The following is a 24,385-nucleotide window of genomic DNA, read 5'->3' on the forward strand; positions in this document are numbered from 1 at the left end:
ACTGGTTAGGCGCGCATATTTACGCAATGAATTGAGATGTACTATGTATATACAGGGTGTTCCGGATAAATTTGACAGTTTTGCTCCTTTCACGATTTTTTTTTTAATACACTCTTCTACTCACCGGCGCAAGACTTTGGCGGAAGACGGGGAAGCGAGGGCGAAATGAAGAGCCCTGGTAGCTGACGAGCGCTCGGAACAGAACACGCTTCCCGATCACCACGATCGGATGACGTAAACTGGGACGAACGTCCACACGGTTTACAGGTTGGTGTCTCTCTCAACTGCGCCCCATACGTAGTAGTCCATAGGGTTGCAGTCTGGCGAGTTAGGAGGCCACATGTCCGGGCTGGTGTGGTCGTGGAAATTTTCGGCCAGCCACTTCTGGCTCTTCCCGGAGGTGTGGCACGGCGCCGTTGTGAGTCCTGTTGCCACACGTATGGCCGTCCCGCAGCCACCCTCTCCATCCAGGGCCTCATTACCTTGCTCAACAGCTCCACATATCCATCTGAGTTGAGGCGGAGGCCTTCCTTAAAGATGTGAGGGCGCATGACGTCGCCGTCGCTGGAGACGCAGCCGAAGACCATCACCGTCTGGGGAAACTTCGTCTTCATGACCTGAGGGACTTCGCGAGGGCTGACAGCAAGCCACCTGTTATTCTGCGCGTTTTGCAACTGGTCCTGACAAAAGTTCTTTGCGTCGGAAAAAAAACAGAGAGTGCCTGGCTCGACAGGATGCTTCACCTTGTTCAGAAGTTTCTTTGCCTTCTTCAGGCGGTTCTTCCGAGCTTCGTCAGTGAGAAGCTGTCCCTTGCGCCTCTTGTAGGAGTGGTAGCGGAGGTCCTCGTTCAGTGCGCGCTTCATTGTGGTCACTCCGACGTTCATCTCCCTGGCCAAAGACCGAATTCCCTTACCAGGGTCCTTCCGCACCTTCTTCTGCAGTTCCTTGACGAATTCCGGCGATCTAGCCACGTCCGATCGCTTCCTGTGTGGCTTCCGGCTTGCCACAGACTTTACATCCCCCTCACATTCCTCCAACTCCTCCCGAACTGTCTTCACAGTGTTAAGAGCGCACTGAGCAGCAGCCACAATGTCTCGATTATCAAAACCGGCGCGGATCATCATGATGCATTTAACTCTCTTCCAATATTCAGGTGGGTTCCAACCATCCATTTTCAAAGATTTTTTCACCAACAATGAACAACAAAACAGGAGTTCAGATGCACTTTACAGAATCAGAATATTCCGTTTGGTTCTGAAACAAGAGAGAAACAAAAACGTGTCAAATTTATCCGGAGCACCCTGTAGCGTCCCGAGAGGATCGGCAGAGTCTTCTGAGAGCGTGTCGTGTCTGGCAACACTAGGATACCTAGCCATGCTCGATGCCCCATGGCGACGACTTGCTGCCGTCTCGCTGCGGCTCTTGCTGGACGGCTGATCAGCGGCGTCCACGTCACCAGGGGCAGCTGTGGAGCCGGCACAACACCGGGTGCACCGTTCCCGTTCCCGCCCCACGTACCGCCCCCGTCCCCGCGCTCGAAGCACCATCCACGTCCCCGTCCGACGCGGCGCCGCTGTCCCCGCCCGATCGACATATTTTGAGCACAATAACATGTTCAAAGTTTGGTTGAAACATTGCGATGACTTGGATGCCGCCATCGTTGACCTATAATAATTATAATAAGAGACCGATGAGCATATAAAATGAGTAATTATCCAGCTACGGCAGTGGAGTATGCCTTTTTGGCCCCACCCCTGTTCTTTGCATATGTGTACCTACAGTCCACAGCATGTGCTCCCAGTGATTCTATGTCTCTCTCAGTATAGCCCACAGCGTGTGCTTCCAGTGATTCTATTTTGTCTCTCAGTATATCCCACAGCATGTGCTCCCAGTGATTCTATTTTCTCTTTCAGTATACCTAGCCCACAGTATGTGCTCCCAGTGATTCTATTTTCTCTCTCAATATAGCCCACAGCGTGTGCTTCCAGTGATTCTATTTTCTCTTTCAGTATACCTAGGCCACAGCATGTGCTCCCAGTGATTCTATTTTCCATCCCAGTCGCACACCACGGTGATGCCTGGTGTTCCTGGATGGTTGAGATAAATGCACCATGTCCAACACAGTACCTCCAGCTTGATATGTATTAAAGAGAGGGCTCACTGACGCTTAACGGCTCTAGGTGAAATAGCAGCTTTGCATCAAGCTGCATACTGCTTTCTACGAATGTCCCAGAATAATTATATATTTGAAAATAATTCGTCTTTGCGTGGGGGCGTATCTGGAGCGTGGCTGCCTGAGTATGGCTCAAGCATGGATGAGATAATAATCGAGAACCATATCAAAAGATGCACGTCTTGTATGCCGTTTGAATCAGCTTTGCTTCGCTGCTTTATTGCTATTCTTATTCTGATGACGGTGCAATATCGAAATATATCAATTTAGTTTTAATTACATCAATTTGCAACATATAACATGAGCATAAGGTTATTCGGGGGACCATCAAAGCGTCCAAAACCGCAGCATCCAAGGTACGCAACATCCAAAACCGCAGCGTCCAAAGTACGCAACGTCCAAAACACGTCCAAAATCGGGTATATAGGGAGCATTCACAACGTCCAAAACCGAAACATCCAAAACCGCAACATCCAAAACGTATCATCCAAAAACGCAACATCCAAGGACGCATCGTCCAAAGTACGCAACATCCAAAGTACGCAACATCCAAAGTACGCAACATCCAAAACCGGTTAGGTTTCCTTATCCCCGGTAGGCATAAATCAGTAGGTTAGGTTAGGTTAGGTTAGGTTAGGTTAGGTTAGGTTGAGTTTCCTTATCCCCGGTAGGCAAAAATCAGTAGGTTAGGTTAGGTTAGGTTGGGTTAGGGATAGGCAAAAATCCGTAGGTTAGGTTAGGTTAGGTTGGTTTTGGATGTTGCGTGCCTTGGATGTCGTTGTCTTGGACGTTGTGGTTTTGGAGGTTACGTACTTTGGATGTTGCGTCTTTGGATGTTGCGTTTTTTGGATGCTACGTTTTTGGACGTTGCGGTTTTGGATGTTTCGGTTTTGGACTTTGTGAATGCTCCCTATAAACCCGATTTTGGACGTATTTTGGACGTTGCGTACTTTGGACGCTGCGGTTTTGGATGTTGCGTACTTTGGGTGCTGCGGTTTTTGATGGTCCCCCCAAAGCGTCCAAAACCGCAGCATCCAAAGTACGCAACATCCAAAACCGCAGCGTCCAAAGTACGCAACGTCCAAAATACGTCCAAAATCGGGTATATAGGGAGCATTCACAACGTCCAAAACCGAAACATCCAAAACCGCAACATCCAAAACGTATCATCCAAAAACGTTAGGTTAGGTTTCCTTATGCCCGGTAGGCATAAATCAGTAGGTTAGGTTAGGTAAGGTTAGGTTAGGTTAGGTTAGGTTAGGTTGGGTTTCCTTATCCCCGGTAGGCAAAAATCAGTAGGTTAGGTTAGGTTAGGTTGGGTTAGGGATAGGCAAAAATCAGTAGGTTAGGTAAGGTTAGGTTAGGTTAGGTTGGTTTTGGATGTTGCGTGCCTTGGATGTCGTGGTCTTGGACGTTGTGGTTTTGGAGGTTACGTACTTTGGATGATACGTTTTTGGACGGTGCGGTTTTGGATGTTTCGGTTTTGGACTTTGTGAATGCCCGCTATAAACCCGATTTTGGACGCATTTTGGACGTTGCGTACTTTGGACGCTGCGGTAAACGTTTTAAATGTAATGTTATTCAAATGGATCGGTTTCCATCGCACATCGTTATGCAATTCTCATTTCCCTGTATGCTCACCGATGACGGGTCAGCCCTCCTTGAAACGGCGATCTCCGGCGGCCCACTGATGCCCTCGCCGGGGTCGACGGCGGCGGCTGCTGAGCCCTCGGCATCGGCAGAGGTGCTGGGACCCTGGAAAATAAACAAACAGGTGCCGTTAATGCTACACACAAAAATATAAGGCAACGTAGGTGTTATATCATCCATGGCTCAAGTATGGCGAGCATGTTGCTAGGCAGGACGCAAAGCATCTCATGAAATGCAGCTCTTCTCTTCTCTACAGCTACCGGTTTCGAACCAGGGACAAAAACCACAAATCTGATGGGACAGCTTCACGCATTCGTTGTTCCATTTTATTGCATAGCATATATTCAGCTTGGGTCTTGCCACGCACGAATTGCGCGTTGCCATTGTATACGCTTTGCAGCCTCTCTTTCACACATTGCAGCCAAATCTTTCTCTCCTTATTACATCGTGACGAGTGCTGGACTAGCAGTATTTCACACTGCTCACTGCTCATATTAGTCATATTTGCTATTTTAATTCCGTATCACGCTTCAACCACGATTAACACTGAAACTTTCGCCACCTCGCTTCCCCCCCCCCCCTCCCTCCCTAATCACGCTTTGAAATCTCGCTCGCGCCGCCGCTCGGTATCACTTTTTTTTGCTATGGAAATTCTTGTCCCCAGGGGTCGCCTACTTTGCTGTCTCGAGGTGATTAACTTGACGAAGTAGTTACATCGAAGTGCCCTGGTTAGGCTCAAACCTATTCCTATAAGGTGCTACCAACAAGCATAGCAGTGCGTGCATATGTACACTTGAAGCGAAACTGCGTGGGATCAGGGTTGTCCATATCCTCACGTTTCTGACGAATGATATTTGCGGCGATGCTTCTCGACCACTCTAGGAACTAGGAATGCACTGTTTCTGCTCCTCAGTTCTGGCAAGGGATAGGTGAAATACATCATGCAACGCCGTGCGCCTCAAAGTCGTTGACAATTTCCCCGTACCGTTTTCACGCTTTCACGGGCCGGCCAAGTGGCCTACCTTCAAAAGCCAGGGGCTCTAAACCAGAGAGTCAGCAATACTTTTGAGACGCAATGCTTTCAAGAGAGACTAGATTTACGTACAGTCTGTCTTAAAAGTACCGCGCAAAGTAACGGTGGATCCATCAAGCCTGACAGAGGAAGAGCCTGCTTAATTTGAGTCACCGAAGCAATTGATATTCTCGTCCATTCCCCAGGTCAGTTGGTTCGGTGACTTTCAAATTAAAGCAGGCCTTTCCTCGGTCAGGCTTGATGGATCCACCGTCACTTTGCGCGGTACTTATAAGACAGACTGTACACTAGTGCCTGCTTCCAGTTTCGCCCCTGAATCCTTTGGAATGAACCTGGGCTGGTCTCCATGCCGAACGGCATCCTGGTCCTATGATGCAATCCGTACTCAGTGGCGAACACTCTCACCCCCTCGACTTCTCTTCGAGAGGAATGGCCCAATAGGTCGCTCTTTGGTCCAGAACTGAAAAGTACCGAGCAAGCCTTGATGTGGGACTGTCTCCTACATCAGCCAGATGAATGAAGTAGGGAGTCAAATCGAATCATCTGTCCTAATCCCAATCGAAAACCTATGGGGAATCATGAGGGAGGACCTCAGCAAGATTGAACCAGCTCCCACAGAAAACGGACTTTAGAGGAACCTGTGAGAGGTGTGGCTGAACATCAGCGCGGATACTCTGGACATCTTGATCTATGGGAGGCCAAAGCGGATGAGGGAATGGATATGACAGGGCAGGGGATAAATCGGTAAATAAACCATGTCCTGGGGGCTCTTTGTTTATTAATTATGTCGGCGAATTGATGGAGGGGCAAATAATTCCCGGACACCCTGTACAAGACTCTTGCAAGAGCCTTGTACTGTCTGTCTTAAAAGTAGGTACCGTGCAAGGTAACGGTGGATCCATCAAGCCTGACCGAGGAAGGGCTTGTGTGAGGGGGGCTTAGGCCGGTCCTGCAGGCCCTTCGTTACCTCCCCTCCGGATCTCTACTCTACAGGATCAGTGGTCGGCCGGGACGTCTCCCAGCCTTTTACCCGTCTGCCACCCGGGCCACTGCCCTTTACACTAATTGAACTAAACTATGCATCGTGGTTCAGGTGAATAACTCCGCCATTTTGTGGCACACGCGGTTGGTAGCGAACCCTCGTGGGTTTGGAGCTAAGCTCCTGAGCCATGATGACTAACTAAGGTACCGAATGAATCTGACTCCGCTCAAACTCCGCACTCCTTTGACTCATCTCATTACCAAAAGACGCTATCGATTCATCCCCCCATTTATTCACATTTATCAAATTGCCGAAATCAATATAAAAGACTGCCGAGTGAAATATTCGTAAACCATGACTCTTAACCCTAACGCTACCCTACGCTACGCGAATTGACCTAACCCTCCTCCCGGATGCTCCTAACCTAGCTAAGGGATGTCCGTGAGCCCGCGACAATCCCTGCGGGGTCGGAACCTACCTCGAGCCAGATGCCAGCAGCGTGAAGAGCGGTCGGGTGCCCAGTGTTGCCACCACCTCGGGTTGCAGACACTCAGCCCCCGTTTGCTTTCACGCTGCGCTTACATACCAGCCCGAGGCGGATACGCCCCCGTCAGCCGGTCGAGGCCAGACCAATCGGTTGACGGCGGCGCATGGTTCCGGCCTCACTGGCCTCCTACGCGCCTCCCTTCCCCGCACAAAAACACCGCGCCGAATACAGGTTCACAAAACATCCGCTAGCGCCGGGCCGCCGGCTCGCAGCCGGCCTGCACCGCGCCGTCCGCGCCGATCCGGCGGCCGCCGACGCGACCAGCCCTACATAATATCCCCCTCTTTGGGCCCGGGGAAAAATCCCCTTACTTTGGGGGAGCCTCTTTAGCGCCACCTCAGTGGTTACGCCTCCTTCACTGCAGTCAGCGCCACATGCTGTCGCAGCGCCTTCTTCCGTCGTCTTCTTCCTCCGTCGTCAGTAGTCCTCCTGCAGCGCCAGCCTCAGATGCAGCGCCTCCTTCAGCACCACCTTTAGTTATGGCGCCTCATTCAGCGCTACCACCATTAGTCGCGCCTCCTTCAGCGCCACGTGCGTAGCAGCGCCTCCTTCAGCGCCACCTTGTAGTCGTTCCTCTGTCAGCGCCACCATCAGTTGCGCGTCTTCCTCAGCGCATTCTTCCGTGGGTCACTTCCATTAGTCGCGCCTCCTTCAGCGCCACGTGCGTAGCAGCGCCTCCTTCCGCGCCGTCGTCAGTCGCAGCTTTTCCTTCGGCGCCAGCTTCAGATTCAGCGACTCCTTCAGCACCACCTGTAGTTATGGCGCCTCATTCAGCGCTACCTCCATTAGTCGCGCCTCCTTCAGCGCCACGTGCGTAGCAGCGCCTCCTTCAGCGCCACCTTTTAGTCGTGCCTCTTTCAGCGCCACCATCAGTTGCGCGTCTCCCTCAGCGCATTCTTCCGTGGGCCACTACTTTCATTAGTCGCGCCTCCTTCAGCGCCACGTGCGTAGCAGCGCCTCCTTCAGCGCCACCTTTTAGTCGTGCCTCTTTCAGCGCCACCATCAGTTGCGCGTCTCCCTCAGCGCATTCTTCCGTGGGCCACTACTTTCATTAGTCGCGCCTCCTTCAGCGCCACGTGCGTAGCAGCGCCTCCTTCCGCGCCGTCGTCAGTCGCAGCTTTTCCTTCTGCGCCAGCTTCAGATTCAGCGACTCCTTCAGCACCACCTGTAGTTATGGCGCCTCTTTCAGCGCCACCTTCAGTATAGCGGCGCCTCCCGCAGCGCCCCGTGCAGTCGTGGCGCCTCCTTCTGCGCCCCGTGCAGTCGCGGCGCCTCCGTCACTTCAGCGCCACCGTCCTCGCTTGCGCAGCCACTCCCGCAGCGGGACCATTTGCATTGCAGCGCAGCAGATGGGACCTTTGGTTCAGCAGCTGGGGCTTCGGTCGCTGGGGCTTCTGCTGCGCTGCCCGCCGGTGTAGATGGCATCAGAGCGCTTGCGGTGTCCGTCGCGGGGTGCAGCGATGGCGCTGCTACCGGCCCAGATGGCGTGCCGATTGTTCCCGCCAACCGCTGAAGATGCCACCCCCGATGTTGTTCGGCGCCGTTCCGCTGTCGCAGCGCCGCTGAGGTCCTCACGCGCTGGGCATACGCCCGCACGCTCTCTTTGTCCCCTTGACGGCAGTCTGCCAGGCTCATTAGTGTAGATAGCGAATCAACCGGACGACTGAACCGGTCGCACAGGGCCTCGCTGAAAGGTTCCCAATGCATTCCCAGCATAGGAGACTGCAAACTCAGGCCCTTGCTCCATGAAGGTTCGGTAAAATGCTTTCGCGGCCCCTTGCAGCCGCATAGGCATGATCTGCATTAAGTCTTTATAATCCAGATTGCCCAAGGTTAATGCCCCTTCGGCGGACTCGATAAAGTCCCGTATCGTGGGGCCTCCGCGCTCCTCCCGGTCAGGGTCATAGCTTAATACTTCCCGCAGCGCTCCCATGTTTTTAGGTCCTGAATGAGGCAAATGCCCCATCGGTCGCGAGCCGTGGCCTTGGCCTTGGAGGTGGCGCGCACGCGCCCCGGCACCCAAGCCGTACGCCGGGAGCGGCAGCCTCGGCCGGGCTCCCAGACCTGGTGATTGACCTGAGAGGTGAGGCGGCGCAGTCGGCCGCACATCCATTGATGGTTCTGTCATATTCACCAGTGTTGATTGATCAGTTGCCGTATACGGACTGTATTCGTACATACACATGCTCTTCTACGTTTCGTTGGGGCAGATCGGGTTTTCCCACGCCTTTATCAGGTGATAGTTGAGGATTGTCTTGAGACATCTTGAAATGATCAATTACTTGTACTCACTCTCAAAGCGACGACGTCACCAAACCGTCGAACTCTGAGAGGAGTCCAATGGCCCGATTGCTCGATTGCCAGCCGCCCGAGTGTCTTGCGACAGCAAACTCTGCGAGAGGAAATCAGCGCTTTAGGGGTCTGGGTGTTTGTTGAAATGCGTTTACAGTTATCAGAAGGGCGGACGGCTTCAACCTGCCATCTTACCAGAGCTAGCTATCCTGGACCACAATAAGGCGGCACACCCTCCTTGCAATTTAAACCCGAGCCGGAAATTCAACACACGGCACGAACAAAAACGACATTCGAGCGCGGCCTGGCGTGGACGCATAAAAAGTTGCCGGCATGTCCCGGCGTTTATCTCGCCCACTCGGGTTTTTGTTCCCACTTTCTGGGTTACTGGCACGTCGCGGCAACGACCCGAGGCTGTAGAAAAAGTAGTGGGTCGAGCAGTACCGTAACAGCGGGTTTTGTCCCCACCGTCTGTTCACTGGCATGCAGCACAGACGTAGCCAGTCGGTGACGGCGCCCTACTTTGAATGTCCGGGGGTTTTTATCCCCGCCTTTTTGTTTTACTAACATGTTGCGGTATTGCGGTATCAACCGTCATGGACGAGAAACTGGGTCGTCAGGACAGCATATAGAAATGAATTTTTAATGGATTTAAGACTCCGGACAGTTTTCTTTTTAACGAATATACCTACTTCAGCATAATTTACGGCAAACGGAACTTATAAGAAATTGTAGTTTTAGGTGAAGGCGAAGGTTGAATTAAACTGTTGCCATTGACACAGCTAGTTAGTCAGCCGCGAATTACATTGCTTGAATTGATGTTTTTACTGACGTGCGTTTTTCAAGGATTTATAAACTGAAACCTTTGCCAACAATATTCATTAAGGGCGTTCCATTCACATAATGCGCAGTTCTGAAACACTTAGAAACGAAATGATATAATGGTTCTGTAGCCAAATCGTGTAACTTTTACACAGTCACCCTCTCACCGAGCCATTCTCCTCTTTCATTCAGCTACTTAAACACATTTACACGTTTCACTCACTCTTATCATACCATCACCCAAGCAAATAACAATCATTCGTTTACTTCCTTACCCGTCATTCAACACACTCACACCTCACACACAACAACATTGCCAACACAAGACTGCACTTGCACTTTCACTCAACATATTTGCAACTCATGAGTTGCAAAAGTTTTCTTTGTGTTGCTATTTTTATTGCAGTCATTGCAAACTTTTGCCTATCAATTTTTGCTGCTGGCTTGGCTCGTTTGTTCTTAGAAGTTCGGATATTGAGCGGAGTAAATTTAATAAATTTAGAATGGCTCAATCGACCGTTCTTTCAAGATCTATTCGGTGGGGGCGTCTAACAGCTGCAGCCGTCTGATTTACACAGTTTAAGATTTACAAAATCACGTACTGAGCAAGCGCACTGGATTTACAGCAGGCCGTTTCGCCAAATGCAGTTTAAGTCTTACGTTAGCGGCGTATCCTCATACCAGCAAGAATGAAAAACGTTTTTTAGACTTACTGTTAGCCGTTTTTTTAAACAGTTTAAGATTTACAAAACCACGTACTAACATGCGATTCCGGCGACTTTACGGGCAGGGCGTTTCACTAGATAATGCAGTTTAAGACTTACGTACCTAATGGCGTACCTGACACCTACCGGGAGAAAAATGTTGTTCAGCCGAATTTTACTTGAAAGAACGTTCCCGGCCGATTAGCACCATTATGTGAGGGGGGCTTAGGCCGGTCCTGCAGGCCCTTCGTTACCTCCCCTCCGGATCTCTACTCTACTCTACAGGATCAGTGGTCGGCCGGGACGTCTCCCAGCCTTTTACCCGTCTGCCACCCGGGCCACTGTCCTCTACACTAATTGAACTAAACTATGCATCGTGGTTCAGGTGAATAACTCCGCCATTTTGTGGCACACGCGGTTGGTAGCGAACCCTCGTGGGTTTGGAGCTAAGCTCCTGAGCCATGATGACTAACTAAGGTACCGAATGAATCTGACTCCGCTCAAACTCCGCACTCCTTCGACTCATCTCATTACCAAAAGACGCTATCGATTCATCCCCCCATTTATTCACATTTATCAAATTGCCGAAATCAATATAAAAGACTGCCGAGTGAAATATTCGTAAACCATGACTCTTAACCCTAACGCTACCCTACGCTACGCGAATTAACCTAACCCTCCTCCCGGATGCTCCTAACCTAGCTAAGGGATGTCCGTGAGCCCGCGACAATCCTTGCGGGGTCGGAACCTACCTCGAGCCAGATGCCAGCAGCGTGAAGAGCGGTCGGGTGCCCAGTGTTGCCACCACCTCGGGTTGCAGACACTCAGCCCCCGTTTGCTTTCACGCTGCGCTTACATACCAGCCCGAGGCGGATACGCCCCCGTCAGCCGGTCGAGGCCAGACCAATCGGTTGACGGCGGCGCATGGTTCCGGCCTCGCTGGCCTCCTACGCGCCTCCCTTCCCCGCACAAAAACACCGCGCCGAATACAGGTTCACAAAACATCCGCTAGCGCCGGGCCGCCGGCTCGCAGCCGGCCTGCACCGCGCCGTCCGCGCCGACCCGGCGGCCGCCGACGCGACCAGCCCTACACTTGCTATAATTTGAAAGTCGCCGAACCAGTTGGCCTGGGGAATGGACGAGGATGTCCATTGTTTCGGTGACTCAAATTTAGCAGTCCTTTCTCGGTCAGGCTTGATGGATCCACCGTCACTTAGCGCGGTACTTCTAAGACAGACTGTACAAGGCACTTACATCATACACTGATCTGATGTGACACACTACTCGAAACTGGCCATCCTGGCTCGGAGCAGTTTCACTTCGTCACGGAGTTTTGAACACACTTAGTGCGCACATCGCGGGCGATATCCGCATCTTTCTGTCGAGGAACTCTGCGGTAAGACAGATGCTGCAAGAAAACCTGACAATAATGTAACTTTAAGGTACATATACGAGTAATTAGCAGTATTCAAACATTATTTAAATTTCTTACAATGATATTGCTGAGACATGTTCCACCTCTGACCTGAATAAAACAATAATTCCAGCAGTATGTATACGATAGCTGGCCTGCGGAGCTCGTGTCGCAGCTCATCCATGGTGGTCTGGCGTGTGGTGCGCTCCTCAACCACTGCCCTGATCACTAGTTCTGTGAACAGCTTACGAGCAGCAATCCTTTTCCTTCCACGGTTACATATGCCGCGTGCTCCTGGCATGTTGCTGCACAGGAGTCTTGCTTGTCTCGTGCAATGATGGGCGCAAAATGACCTTAGTAGTCGGCGTGCCCAAAAGCCCCAATTAACAAACGAGGATATGATTCATCTGAAACATTTATCCGACTCTATTGTGACTCCACAACTATTCTCTATACGCGACCGAAGCTGTGACATCACTTTCTTGGCGCAGTCAGCTGCTGGGCGTAAACAAACTTTCGCTCGAGCGATATCAGTGGTGAGACGGTTTTCGCAGGGGGTAAACTGCTGGTGCACCAGCCGGAGGGGGGGGGGTACGTTCAGGTGCACACGATGGAGGGAGAACGTTGCGGATCGTGAAGCCCTTGTCAGCCACTTTAAAGTCACCTGGAGACAGTCTTTCCAAGATCCCGCTGCGCAGGGCTATGTCTTTGTCGGATGCCGACCCCAGGAACAAATCACTCACAAAAACCACAGTGCCATCAGGCGCCCAAAACCCCCAATTCATCATCAGGGCATTGTGAGCAGGTGCATTGTCGTGGTGAAGCAGCCACGAGTTGCCCTGCCACAACTCCCGCCTCTTCTCGCGCACTGCACGAAGCAGACGCCGCAGTACTTCTTTGTACACATGTTGGTTGACTGTCTGGCCCTGTGGCAAGAACTCGCAGTGGACGATGCCCCTCACATCGAAGAAAGCGATCAACATGACCTTGAAGCTGGACCTGGACTGCCTTGCTTTCTTCGGCCGTGGCGACGCCGGACTCTTCCATTGAAGGCTCTGGCGTTTGGTCTCCGGGTCGTACTCAAATACCCAGGACTCATCGCCGGTGATGACTCTCCTGAGCGAGTCTGGTTCAGTTTCCAGACGCTCGAGGATGTCCTGACACACCTGCATGCGTCGTCCCTTCTGGTCATCGTTCAGGAGTCTCGGCACCATCTTCGCACAGACTTTCTGCATGCCCAGATCTTCAGTGATAATCTTCCACACGCTGTTGTGGTTCATGCCAAGCTCATCTGCGATCTGTCGAACAGTCAACCGACGATCGTCACGCACCATCTGCTTGACGCGCTCAACATTGGCCTCATTCCTGCTCGTTGAGGGTCTTCCACTCCTGGGGTCATCTTCCACGTCCTCCCGGCCCTCTTTGAACCTCTTGCACCACCCAAAAACACGTGAGCGTGACATTGTCTCATCCCCGTACACTTTTTGCAGCATGCCCAGTGCTTCTGACGGCGTTTTCCCTAACTGCACCAAAAACTTCAAGTTTGTTCGCTGTTCAGCGCTCATTATTAAACGACCTGCAACAGAGGACATGATTTTAAAAGCACGTAAGAAAAAGATTAGTGACTGTAGACTGAGGGTTGGGAGCGCAGTTGTATACTCCAGAAGGATTACTTTGAAGGGGAAATATGGTGGTTTGTGGCTTGGGTTTGAAATTCATCTTTTAGGACACCAGTCTTGGAACTTTAATGACACACCTCGTATTTAACCGTTTTGCATTCTTTGTAGGATTAGAATGTGATTGACTGGTTTACAGAAGCGCCTGGCTTTTCCGCCTGAATCATCAGACAATGATGCACGTAGTGCGTGCAAAACAAGCCTTAAAGGCAAGCGGTTGAGCCTGCCTGATAGCCTCGGCGGGAGGCCAAAACACTAGCTCTCTCAGCGCCTCTGCAATGCATGACAAATGCATAGCAAAGAGTTTGCCTACATGACCTCTCGATACTTCAAAGTCATCAGCTATGGCGTCGGAACTCCTGTTCAGCTTGATTTTCATCAACACAATCAAACACACCTAAGCACTCGGACCTGGTCCAGCAGCGTGGTGAATATGGTCATGAGCCAAAATATGTACAGCTTTTAGGTAGCCTGAAGGCACACCAATATACCTTTTTGGGTCCTTCTCTATACAAGATGCATTTCAAGCTTATTTTGCTGCCAAATTCCAGGTCTTCTTGGTCCCTGTCTTCTTCTTTGTCTCAATACTCTTCATTTGCTCTACACAATGTAAGATTGTTTCATTTTGCTCTTGCGGAGTACACATATTTCGTCCTTGGAACTCCCCAAGTTCTCTGATGACTTGCTGATTTTCTTCTGCCGATTTCCTTATAATATAATTCTCATTTGGTATTTCAGTACTTCTTCCAACTGATCAGTCTCTGGTTCCAGCTTTCTGTACTCGGATTCTGAGTTTGGGCCACTGGCTTTGCCTCCAGATGTGGTGTGTGGATGAGGATTGTTTGGCGACATGGTCCTCACGTCAGCAGCCAGAGAAGGGTAGCGGACTAGGTGCGTTTTGAGGACTTTAGTGTCTGGATGCACTAATAACTGTTTGTTTGAGCGTAAACGAATATATTGTAACTGAAAGATGAAACGCGCGCACTCAAGATACCAGGGCGGAAGCAACAGACAGCGTCCACAGCGTTGCCGTGGACGAGCACGAAACATGTTTGTAGAAACGAACGAAATAAATAAAGTTACAATCAGCGGCGTGAGAAATTAATGTCAATAAAAAGCGGATGATATGTTGAGGCAAGACGACAAGACAAGTTCGGTTTACGAACATCAAATTTAGAGTAATTCGCGTTTAACAATATTACACAATTAAGATGAAATACAAATGTTCTTTAAATTAAACAGCTGACGAGAATCGACAATGATAGCGCGCGAGTTACAGAAAGAATACAAACATTGAAAGGAACAGCGTAACAAAATGATTATCGCGGTACGGTCCATTACAGGGCCCTTTATTCCTCAGCGCACACCCTCACGCCGTCAGTGCATGTCGCCCACTGACCCACCATGCCACAGATTCACACCTCGTAGGCACCCATCACGTCATCACCAGCCAATCACACGTCCATACGTCATTTCAATTACTGCTCGAGTTCATAGCACCGGAGAGCACCGAATGCAACCCGGCCTTACCGGCATCCAGCGTCGGCGGCGGCGGCTCACACTGGGCGGGCGGCCGCTCATCCTGACTCATGCATTCGTCACACTCCCCACCCAGCCGCTGCACACCCCCCGGCTCCACGAGGCCTCACCGTACATCACACCAAAACTGCATCACGCTACACTCTACAGTCTACACAGGAATTGCCAAGGGTACTGACGCCCCATCATGGTCAGGGTGTAGTCCGTGTAGCCCACTGTCCGGATCCTGGCCTCGTTGGCAGCAGCGAGGCTGGGGACAGCGGCCGTGTCCACTTGCGCGCCAGCGGGCAGCTTGGTGGGTGGCAGAACACTTATTTGCGCGCCTGTGTCTACCAAGAACTGGCAGTGTCCGCCCTCCACCAGTAGTAGCTGCGCCGGCGTTGGGAGGCCTGAGGGTGGCGGCGTCAACATCCTCAGGCAGTGCCGTTTCCCTGCCATGTGCAGGGAGGTCGGCACTTGTGCGCATCAGCTCCGAACCTTGCATGGTAGAAGCAGAGCCCGTCGCTGTGCGCCCTGCTCCGAGACTGGGACCTGGTCCGGCTTCTGTTCCCCGAGTGGCGCTAGGGTGAGGTGCCACGCCTGTGGCCACAGCTGCATGAGATCGGAGATGGAGATCTGTGGCGTTGCCGCTCTCGGTCGGTCTGGGCAGTCTCCATCCTGCCGACGGCTGCCGTCAGGCTCGCGATCATGCTGTGCATGGCAGCCATTGCCCCTGTCTCTGGAGGTGCTTGTTCGGCTGTTGGCGTGGCAGGCAGCAGTGCCATGTCGCTGGTGATGGCTGCCTTTCCCAGGGTGCCTGGGGTAGCCGCAGATGCTACCAGGTATCTGTCAGCTGCCGTGGCCAGCTGCTGTCAGCTGCCGTGGCCAGCTGCTGTCAGCTGCCGTGGCCAGCTGGTCCAGAGGGGTGTCCTCCGCCAGCAGAGGCAGAGCTGCTCGAGTGGCCTGAGGGAGGCGCTGCAGAAACAACCAGGTCGAACTTGATGGCGTCGTCGGTGATGCCCGCCACGCGGCAGGCGCAGTCGACCTGGGCCAGCCACAGGCCCATGTCGTCCGCAGAGAACGGCGGGAGCCTGAAGGCGGCGTACGGCCGAGATGAGGCCGGTTGCGGAGCCGGGGGTTCCTGCCGCTGCAGCGGCGGCTGCTGCTGCTCAGGCTGCGTCGTCATTGTCTCTGGGCCTCAGCGGTTAAAATACACGATGCACTCGGCGAGAAATTCTCGGAAAATAGCAATCGATCGCGTCGGGGTCACCACTTTAGTGTCTGGATGCACTAATAACTGTTTGTTTGAGCGTAAACGAATATATTGTAACTGAAAGATGAAACGCGCGCACTCAAGATACCAGCGAGCACTCTGCCAGATGGTTCGCAGACCACCCAGGGGTGAGAGGTTTTTCTGACAGCCTCTGAGAATGGTTCACCTTCGCAATCACCACCCTTCTGTCATCACCTGTCCTCTTCGCGCGCCCCTAACCCCCAACAAACAAACAAACACCTGTCCTCTTCACATAAACCTCTCTGACCCAGCCACTTGTAAATTTCTTGTAACAGTCCAAGTTTTTATAGTCCATGAGCTGGTCCTGGGTGTACGCACTTGATGAGAATAGGAGGTACATACCAACATGAATGTATGAGATTGAGGGCCACAGCTCCACATTATCTTCCCATTCCTTCAGAGGCACTTCATAGGGGTCCGTACCAGAGAGATACCTAAGCTTGTCTTGTAAACCTTTCACGCCCTCTCTCATCTTGTATTGTACTAGAATAACCTGGTAAAAAGCCCTGATCAAGATCCACTTTTCTCCGTTTCACTCCTGCCATGCTTAATACACTCTCGCAAACAAGAAATTAACCAAGAGACGGCCTTAAACCCCCAACACACAGAAACCGCACCGCTCTCATAACACAAGTAAACACAACGGCGGCCTTTTCGGCGCAGGTTCGATACCCACTGTCATGGCGGCCGCACGCGGTACGTGACGTCAGTGAGAAGACCTTATACAGACATTGAAAGTAACACCGTAACAAAATGATTATTAGCGTTAAGGTTGCTAAGTGAGTCCGGGCTAAGCTATTACGTTCGGTGTTTTGGCATTGGCTGGCCTCGACCCCTGGCCCCTTCCTGGGCTCTTCTGAAAGACGCCCTAGAAAGAACAGAGGGAGACAAAAAAATCGCTGCGCGCACTCCGTCGCTCGGCGTCCTAACGGAAAGGCCGCTTGGGCAGCGTTGCCTCGAGTCCAACATAAGTCGTATGTCGGACTTAATTACGTGCAGTTGTGGTAGCCGTTGTGGTTCCAGTGCCTGCGCCCACGCTGTGAGTTGCTAAAATACATTCCTGGTAGAAATCAACGCTGTTACAATATATCACCCACGTTCTAAAATCCATATATCTGCGCCTGTCGTGTGTGCGCGACATTTGGTGGCACTATAAGACCTGTAGTTCTCCCCGGCGCACCTAGGTGGCACTGCCTGTCCCGTGATGAGGCACGACCTGGCGCTGGCGGAGGTGGGAGGTGACTAGGGATGGCGCAACTTCCCGCTTATATAATTTGCACGGTTCCATCGTGAAATGACCATTGCGGTACGGTCCACTACAGGACCTTGGCTGCCTCTTCTCCCTCCTCCACTTCCCTGACGATATCCTGGACAAAAGAATATCGCTGTAAAACGATGGTGCGTTTTTGACACACTGAAAAGTAGTATCACTGAGCATCAAAACCGTTAAAGGTACAATTACATGTTATTAAAACTCAACTATCAGGTATGGAAGTATGTACCTAGGTACTCCCACGAAATATATAGTCTACGACAGTTTCTAATCTATGGTATGCATACCATAGCTGGCCTGCGGACCTCGTGTCGCAGCTCTTCCACGGTGGTTTGGCGTGTGATGCGCTCTTCGACCAGTGCTCTGATCACTTTCTGTGAACAGCTTACGAGCAGCATTCCTTTTCCTTTCACGGGTACCTCTGCCGCGTGCTCCTGGCATGCTGCTTCGTAAACTCGTAGAGCCCTGCTGAGTCTGTAGTTATACACTTTTCGCTGCATCTTCTACCCGTCTTCACTCTTCCCCTCATCCAGGGCTCTTCCGGGGTACGGCCGCATAATTTGTCTCTCGTAGCGGGAAGGCCTCGTCGCCTACAAAGCAGTGGGGTACCTCCCCTCCGGGCGCAACCGGCAAGTAAAGCTCTCCCGAGTGAGTCTTTGACCGAAACCGCAGCTGCCGAACACGATGCTGCCGTGCTTTCTGTCGAAGGCGCCGACATGGACGTATTTGAAACGATAGTCGGCTTCGGCAGCTGCCATCAGCAGCACACTGCAGCCTGTTTGTATGTAGTTGTAGAAGGCGGAACCCAATACATGTACGGTACCAATGTCGCACTGAGCTATGTGGCGCGTGCCGGAAACTAGCCAGTGGCCGGTGCGTGGGCTCGGCAGCTGGTGCTGGAGAGCTGGTGGGAGCCGTGGGCGCGTTCACAGAATGTGTGCTGCCCGTCGACATGGCCAGATAAAGTTTTGACCAACGGAGATCACGTCGGGTCACCAATGTCTACCATGTAGCTCAGCGCCGGTGCGCCGGTACATGACGCACATAATAAAAAACGACTTTTAAGTTAGCTAACAAATAAGGACGTCCTCCTCACCGAAATGCAGGGCATTTTTACATAACAATGCAATGAATGCCTCTGGTCCTGAGCACACTGTCACTGGGTGTGCTAGCCCGCTGTCGCAGCCCACGCATTTGTCTCGACCGCGGCCATCCGTATCCAGATTGGCACCCCCAGGGCATCCTGAAGTTTGGCCTTTCCCGCTGTTGACAGGTGAATCATGTCTTCTTTGTACCACACCAGGCAGCTGGTGGCGAGGAGCCTGTTGTGCTCATTTCTTGTCAGCCGCCGGCCGAGCGGGGCGAACCGCGCCAGCTTCGGCAGTTGGTATTTGAGCCGCCGCTCCAGATGGAAGGCGGCTCTGTGCTCTCACCGGAGGTCCATCATCTTACCACTCAGGCGCGGCAGTGGGCCTAGCACAACGACACGCTTCTTTCAGCAGCCTGGTGACGACCTCGAAGGCGTGATGAGCCACCGCCTGGAGCGCATCGTCGTCGAAGCTGGGCAGACCGGTGTACCGACTGAAGACATCGTTCCTGCTGAGCCAGAGGACGGCTTCTCCTTTCGCCATGCCGTCGTCCGCAGCTCGGCCGGACCACTCCTCCAGGATCCTGGGCAGGTCGTGGTCGGCGGATTCGGCTGTACATCACGCTGTCTCTGGCGACTGAGTCTCCAATCAGCAGGTGCAGGTGCAGCTTTGGCAGTTGATGATTCAACCACCGTCTCGAGATCGGATCATGAATCCTCGACGATGTCCATAGCACCAAAGACAATTCGAGCAGCGCATCCGGCCGCAGGCGCAGGTCCGCGGGGCGCGGACGTCACGCAAGGTGACATTATAGGGAGCCGGGGCGGAACATCAGCGATTTTTGGACCTACATTGCGAAATGGCGATTTAAAACGTCTGCCTGCTTTATTGACAGCTCGCACTCATTTTTGTTTACTCCGCACGCAGAGCGCGTCGCGAACTCGAATATGTTGTGCCAACAGTAACGTCGAGCAGATGACAGTTGAGCTGACAGAATCGCACGTTCACATTTAGTAACTACTCGTTCACACGATTTCACATCATCGGTAAACATTTTTATTACCCACAGATATCGCGGCTAACGAGGATTCACAGTTTTCAGAGGGCAACGTGCGTTCGCAACTTCTCACCACATGTTGAGAAAAGTGTAGGTACTGTTTGATGCACACTGCCCACGCTGTAGATTTTAATCCAGTCTGACTGCAACTGTAACCCCTTAAGCCGGTCCTGTGGGCCCATCGTCGCCTCCCCTCCGTATGTCTACTTTACTCTACATGACAAGTGGTAGGCAGGGACGTCACCAGCCTTTACCCCGACTGCCACCCGGGCCACTGCCATCTACACTAATTGTACTAAACTATGCATCGTGGCTCAGGTGAATAACTCCGCCATTTTGGGGCACACGCGGTTGGAAGCGTACCCTCGTGGGTTTGGAGCTAAGCTCCTGAGCCGTGATGACTAAACTACAGTACCGAATGAATCGGACTCCGCTCAACCTCCGTTCTCCTCCGACTCAACCCATCTCCAAATGCATCTGGTCAATTCAAACCCCATTTGTTGTAAAACCGAACATCATAAAGGACTGCGCATTGAATTGGATCCGAGACGACCGATTATTTCCGTTTCTGCAAGTTTCTACCCTATCACTACCCTAACGGTTACCGACGCGCGAAACTACCTACGAACCTCCACCCCGGTGCGCCTATCCTAACTATGGGATGTGCTTTGAGCCCAGCATCAATCCCTGCGTGACAGGAACCTACCTCGAGCCAGCAGCAGAGAGCAGTCGGGGACATCGCTGATGATCTGCCGGTCTCGATCGGTAGATCGCTCTTCGTGGATGATTTTGCCATTTGGTTTGCCGCTTCAAGCGCTCGGCATATGGCCAGACAGCTGCAGCTTGCAGTGACGCGGTTGGAGAGATGGAGTCGTGACAACGGTCTTCGTTTTTCAACAACGAAGACCGTCGCTATGCACTTTTGCCGCCGCCGCTGCGGCGACCTTCCCTTGGGAATCCAGCTCTATGGACAGGTGATTCCTACTCGTCCGGTGGCGAAGTTTCTTGGGATCTTTTTTGACAGTCGTTTAACGTATAAAGAACATTTTAGAACGCTTCGGGAACGATGTTTTAAATCCCTGAACGTTTTAAAATGTGTCGCCCGCACATCTTATGGTGCGGACCGCAGGACCCTTCTTCTTCTATATCGATCTATTGTACGATCGAAGCTAGATTACGCTTCTTTTGTCTACGATTCAGCGAGTGAATCTAGCAAGAGGGTCCTGGATACAGTCCATCATGCAGCACTCCGAGTAGCCACCGGAGCATTCCGCACCTCGCCCAGGAGCAGCATTCTTGCTGAGGCGCATGAACCGCCACTTTCACTCCGCCGTCAGATGTTGGGTATGCGGTACGCGCTGAAACTGCGCCAATTTCCTATGCACCCGACGTACCCATACGTTTTTTCACGGCATGCCACCCGATGTAACGGAAGGTTACGACCCTCGTTCGGAGTGCGCATGAAAGAACTGTTTTCAATAGCTGACATAGCATTGCGTAACGTTCGTCGTACCTGGGCTGCGCCCCCTCCACCGTGGAAAAGTGTCAGTCCACAGGTGGATCTTTCGCTTTCTGCAGTTCCAAAGGGCAAGTTGCTGCCTGCAGAGGCACGAGTCCGAGCCTTGGAACACCTTGCCTCTTACGATGGTTTTATTCCTGTATTCACAGACGGCTCTAAAACACCTGAGGGAGCGGGCTGTTCTTTCGTCGCTGGCGACGATACCCGTTCATTTTCGTTGCCATCTTTCGCCTCGGTGTTTTCATCGGAACTTGTTGCCATCGAGAAGGCTTTGTGTTTTATTGAGGTATCGGACGGACCTTTTTACTTGATTTTATCGGACTCCCTAAGCAGCCTGTTGGCCCTGCGGAGTTTTAATCCAGCCGACCCGATCGTTCAAGACATTTTAGCTCGGCTTCAGTCAGTAGAACAATCGGGTAAATCTGTTCAGTTCTGCTGGATTCCCAGTCACGTTGGCGTTCATGGCAATGAGCTGGCAGACGCGGCTGCAAGGCGTGCTGCTGCAGCACCCTGCACTCGTCGGTTGCCATTGCCGGCGCGTGATTTTTACCCTGCTGTACGATCTTTTATTCTAACGGAGTGGCAGGCAGAGTGGCGCCTGCGTGGAGGCAGGAAGCTCCGAGAGGTGAAGCCGACTCTGGAGCATTGGAGGTCTTGCTCGCAAGACAACAGGTCAAACGAAGTGATTTTATGCAGGCTCCGCATCGGTCATACGTATGCGACGCATGGCCACCTTCTCCGCGGAGATGAGCAGCCCGTTTGCGGCGGGTGCGCCGTGCCTCTCACCGTCGCCCACGTGCTTTTATCTTGTCGACGCTTGGAACCGGACCGGACTCGCTACCTGGGCCGCATCGCTCCGGATATCACCGTCCGCCACTTGCTGGGTGACGAGTCACCCTGGGTTTTATCTGGCAACATCTTTTCCTTTATCCGTTCAATCAAATTCCAAGTAATCTACTCGATCTGATACCAAACCAACTAGTCCATACGTCTATTCTAATCTAGTCCTTACGCCTAGTCAGCTGTCTTTTACGATACACTTGGAGTATTTTACCCTTCTTTGCTCTTTTTAACCAGCTTTTAGGCTTTTTTAAGCCTTTTATTACGTCGGTTTTCTCGTGACACACTTGCTTTACTTGTATATAGTTATGGGCGCAAAATGACCTTGTAGTCGGCGCGCCCTTAAGCCCCAATAAACAACAAAAAAGAGAGCAGTCGGGTGCTCGATGTCCGTACCGGACGGCAGTCAGACACCAAGAGCCCCGATCTTCTCTCCCCTGCTTTCGTCTCGTCCCTCGCCCGAGTAGGCCACGCCCCCATCAGCCGCCTCGAGGCTAAAGATGGCGGCCGATGTGGCCGTGCGGTTCCCGCCGCGATTGCCTCCTTTCAGACCCCTGCCTAAATATCCCACGCGTACAATTTTAACAAAACCAAGGTAAACTAAAACGGACACTAACTCAACCCTAATCTCTAAACTGGTACGGCCGCTCTCCCGCTCCCCTACATATTACCCCCCTCTCCGGTAGGGGGGGGGGGACAAAGTAAGGGACAAATTCCCTTACTTTCCGGAAGAGGGGCATTAAGTTCATTTGTCTCGCACATTTCCGCAGCTGTGCGCGCCTTCGCGGTGTTCCAAGGAGAGTTCCAGGAGAGTCCAAGGAGAGCGCAGGAGAGTTCCAAGAAACACGTCAAAACCATTAGTGGACATTTAGCAGGCTAAAAGCGTTGCAAGAGAGACATGCGTGTGTTGAGATGTTCAGAGAGCGCCGGCTCCGGCTGCTGAGTGTCCTGGCGCCTGTCCGCCTGTCGCCGAATCGGTGTGAGGCTTTACATGTTTCCCGGCTGCGCTTGACCTCTGTTTGACCTACCCTGCTGTTGGTTTTGCGGACGCTGGGCAGAAGCATTGGCTGCCTGTCGCTTACGACAGATTCGTTGTACGTGGCCTATCAGGCCACAGTAGTAGCAGATTGGCCGGCGATCTGGCGTCCATTGATAGATCGGCTTTTGCCTAGAATTTTGTCTGAAATTCCCAGGGTTTGATTGATGTTGGCCCGGCTGAAATGGCGGTTGATGGAAGAATTGGCCCGGGGGCGGTTGATTGATGGGGGGCGGATACCTTTGGTCAGCTGTCTGCCATTGATAGTTTTGGTGAACCTGAGGTCTGACTTGAAAAGAGTCGTCGGTGCGCTTCACTAGTACTTCTAGTAGGTCTCTGACCTCAGATAGGTCACTAGTTTGTGCAGTGACCGCGGGCGCGGGTGTGACGGCATTGCAATCCATGGGCTCTGCTTTGTTTTTTGAATGATCACGATAAGTAGCTAGCTCTGTCCTCAGTTTGATTTGATCCATAGCTATATGATATGCTTCTGTCGGGCTTTTTGGTCGGCGGGTCGCTATGCGCTCTTGTAGTTTTCTGTCAGTGATTCCGTTGATGAATGTCCTAGTAATGGCTTCTACCACACTATGTAGATTCATCCATTTTCTCTTTGTAGGCCTGGCGTGAGAGCGCTTGAAGTCGTTCGGCGTTATGGGGAATTGACTCGTTTGGTCTCTGGACAAATGTCTGCGCTGAGAAAAAAGTTGACTCTTCCCAGTAGTGGGGGAGAGTTGTCATTTTTGGTTCAGCCAAAACTCACTTTGCTCAAAACTCTAGCAAAACTCCACATTTACTCTTACTGTATTCTCCTAAAACTACTTGAATATTCTTTCGACTCTTAGTTAACTCTGTTGAAACCCTTTCAAAACTCCGGAATACTCTTGTGACTCTTAATAAATTCTTTCATGACACGTCCAAAACTCTGGAACAACCCTGGTGACTCCTACAAAATGCTTCGATGCTCTCTTTAAACTCCTTTGTAACCCTTCCAAAGATCCCTTTCCAGGCCCGACTCTTTTAAAACTCTCACAAAACTGTACCCGTATCCTGCTAAAACTCTACCCAAACCACACTCGAACTCTTCTTTATTTCCAGCTAAATTCCCCAAAAGCGTTCTCAAAGACGTGCCTAAGAATCCGGAAGAAAACTCAAACAATTTTAAAGTTGAAATGTATTTATTTCCTAAGATTTCGTGTCGCGCGCACAGTCCGACACCAGCGGCGCCCGAACGGCCCGCGCTGTTCGCACCGGCCGGCCGCCAGCGAGCGAGCGAGCGCAGGGGCCGGCGGCGCGACGAAGAGCGCACTCCCGCCCGCCCCCGCCGTCCGCCAACACGGGAAGGCACCAGGAAACGATGGACAGAAAACAGAGAGCGGGAGAACAGCCGCACAAGAAGAATGAAGCTTTTGTTTGGCTGTGTCAGCATCATCTAGGTAATGATAACGTTGGGACATGAGAGCTTTGAAA

General features: G+C 52.0%; 2 protein-coding genes across 2 annotated transcripts in view; one reads left to right on the forward strand and one right to left on the reverse strand.

Annotated features, from left to right (window-relative positions):
- Positions 1-24,385, forward strand: part of LOC122392227 (cleavage and polyadenylation specificity factor subunit 6-like) — an 88,276-nt gene that overhangs the window by 13,669 nt on the left and 50,222 nt on the right. The window lies entirely within an intron of this gene.
- Positions 7,452-13,164, reverse strand: LOC122392218 (protein GVQW3-like). Its single transcript, XM_043386835.1, has 2 exons — positions 12,241-13,164; positions 7,452-7,550 (listed from the first exon to the last, which is right to left on the reverse strand). The coding sequence occupies exons 1-2, from the start codon at positions 13,108-13,110 to the stop codon at positions 7,452-7,454; spliced, it is 969 nt and encodes a 322-aa protein (XP_043242770.1). The 5' UTR covers positions 13,111-13,164.

The sequence above is a fragment of the Amphibalanus amphitrite genome, unplaced genomic scaffold, assembly GCF_019059575.1.
Source record: "Amphibalanus amphitrite isolate SeventyFive unplaced genomic scaffold, NRLGWU_Aamphi_draft 000475F_arrow, whole genome shotgun sequence".
NCBI lineage: Eukaryota > Metazoa > Arthropoda > Thecostraca > Balanomorpha > Balanidae > Amphibalanus > Amphibalanus amphitrite.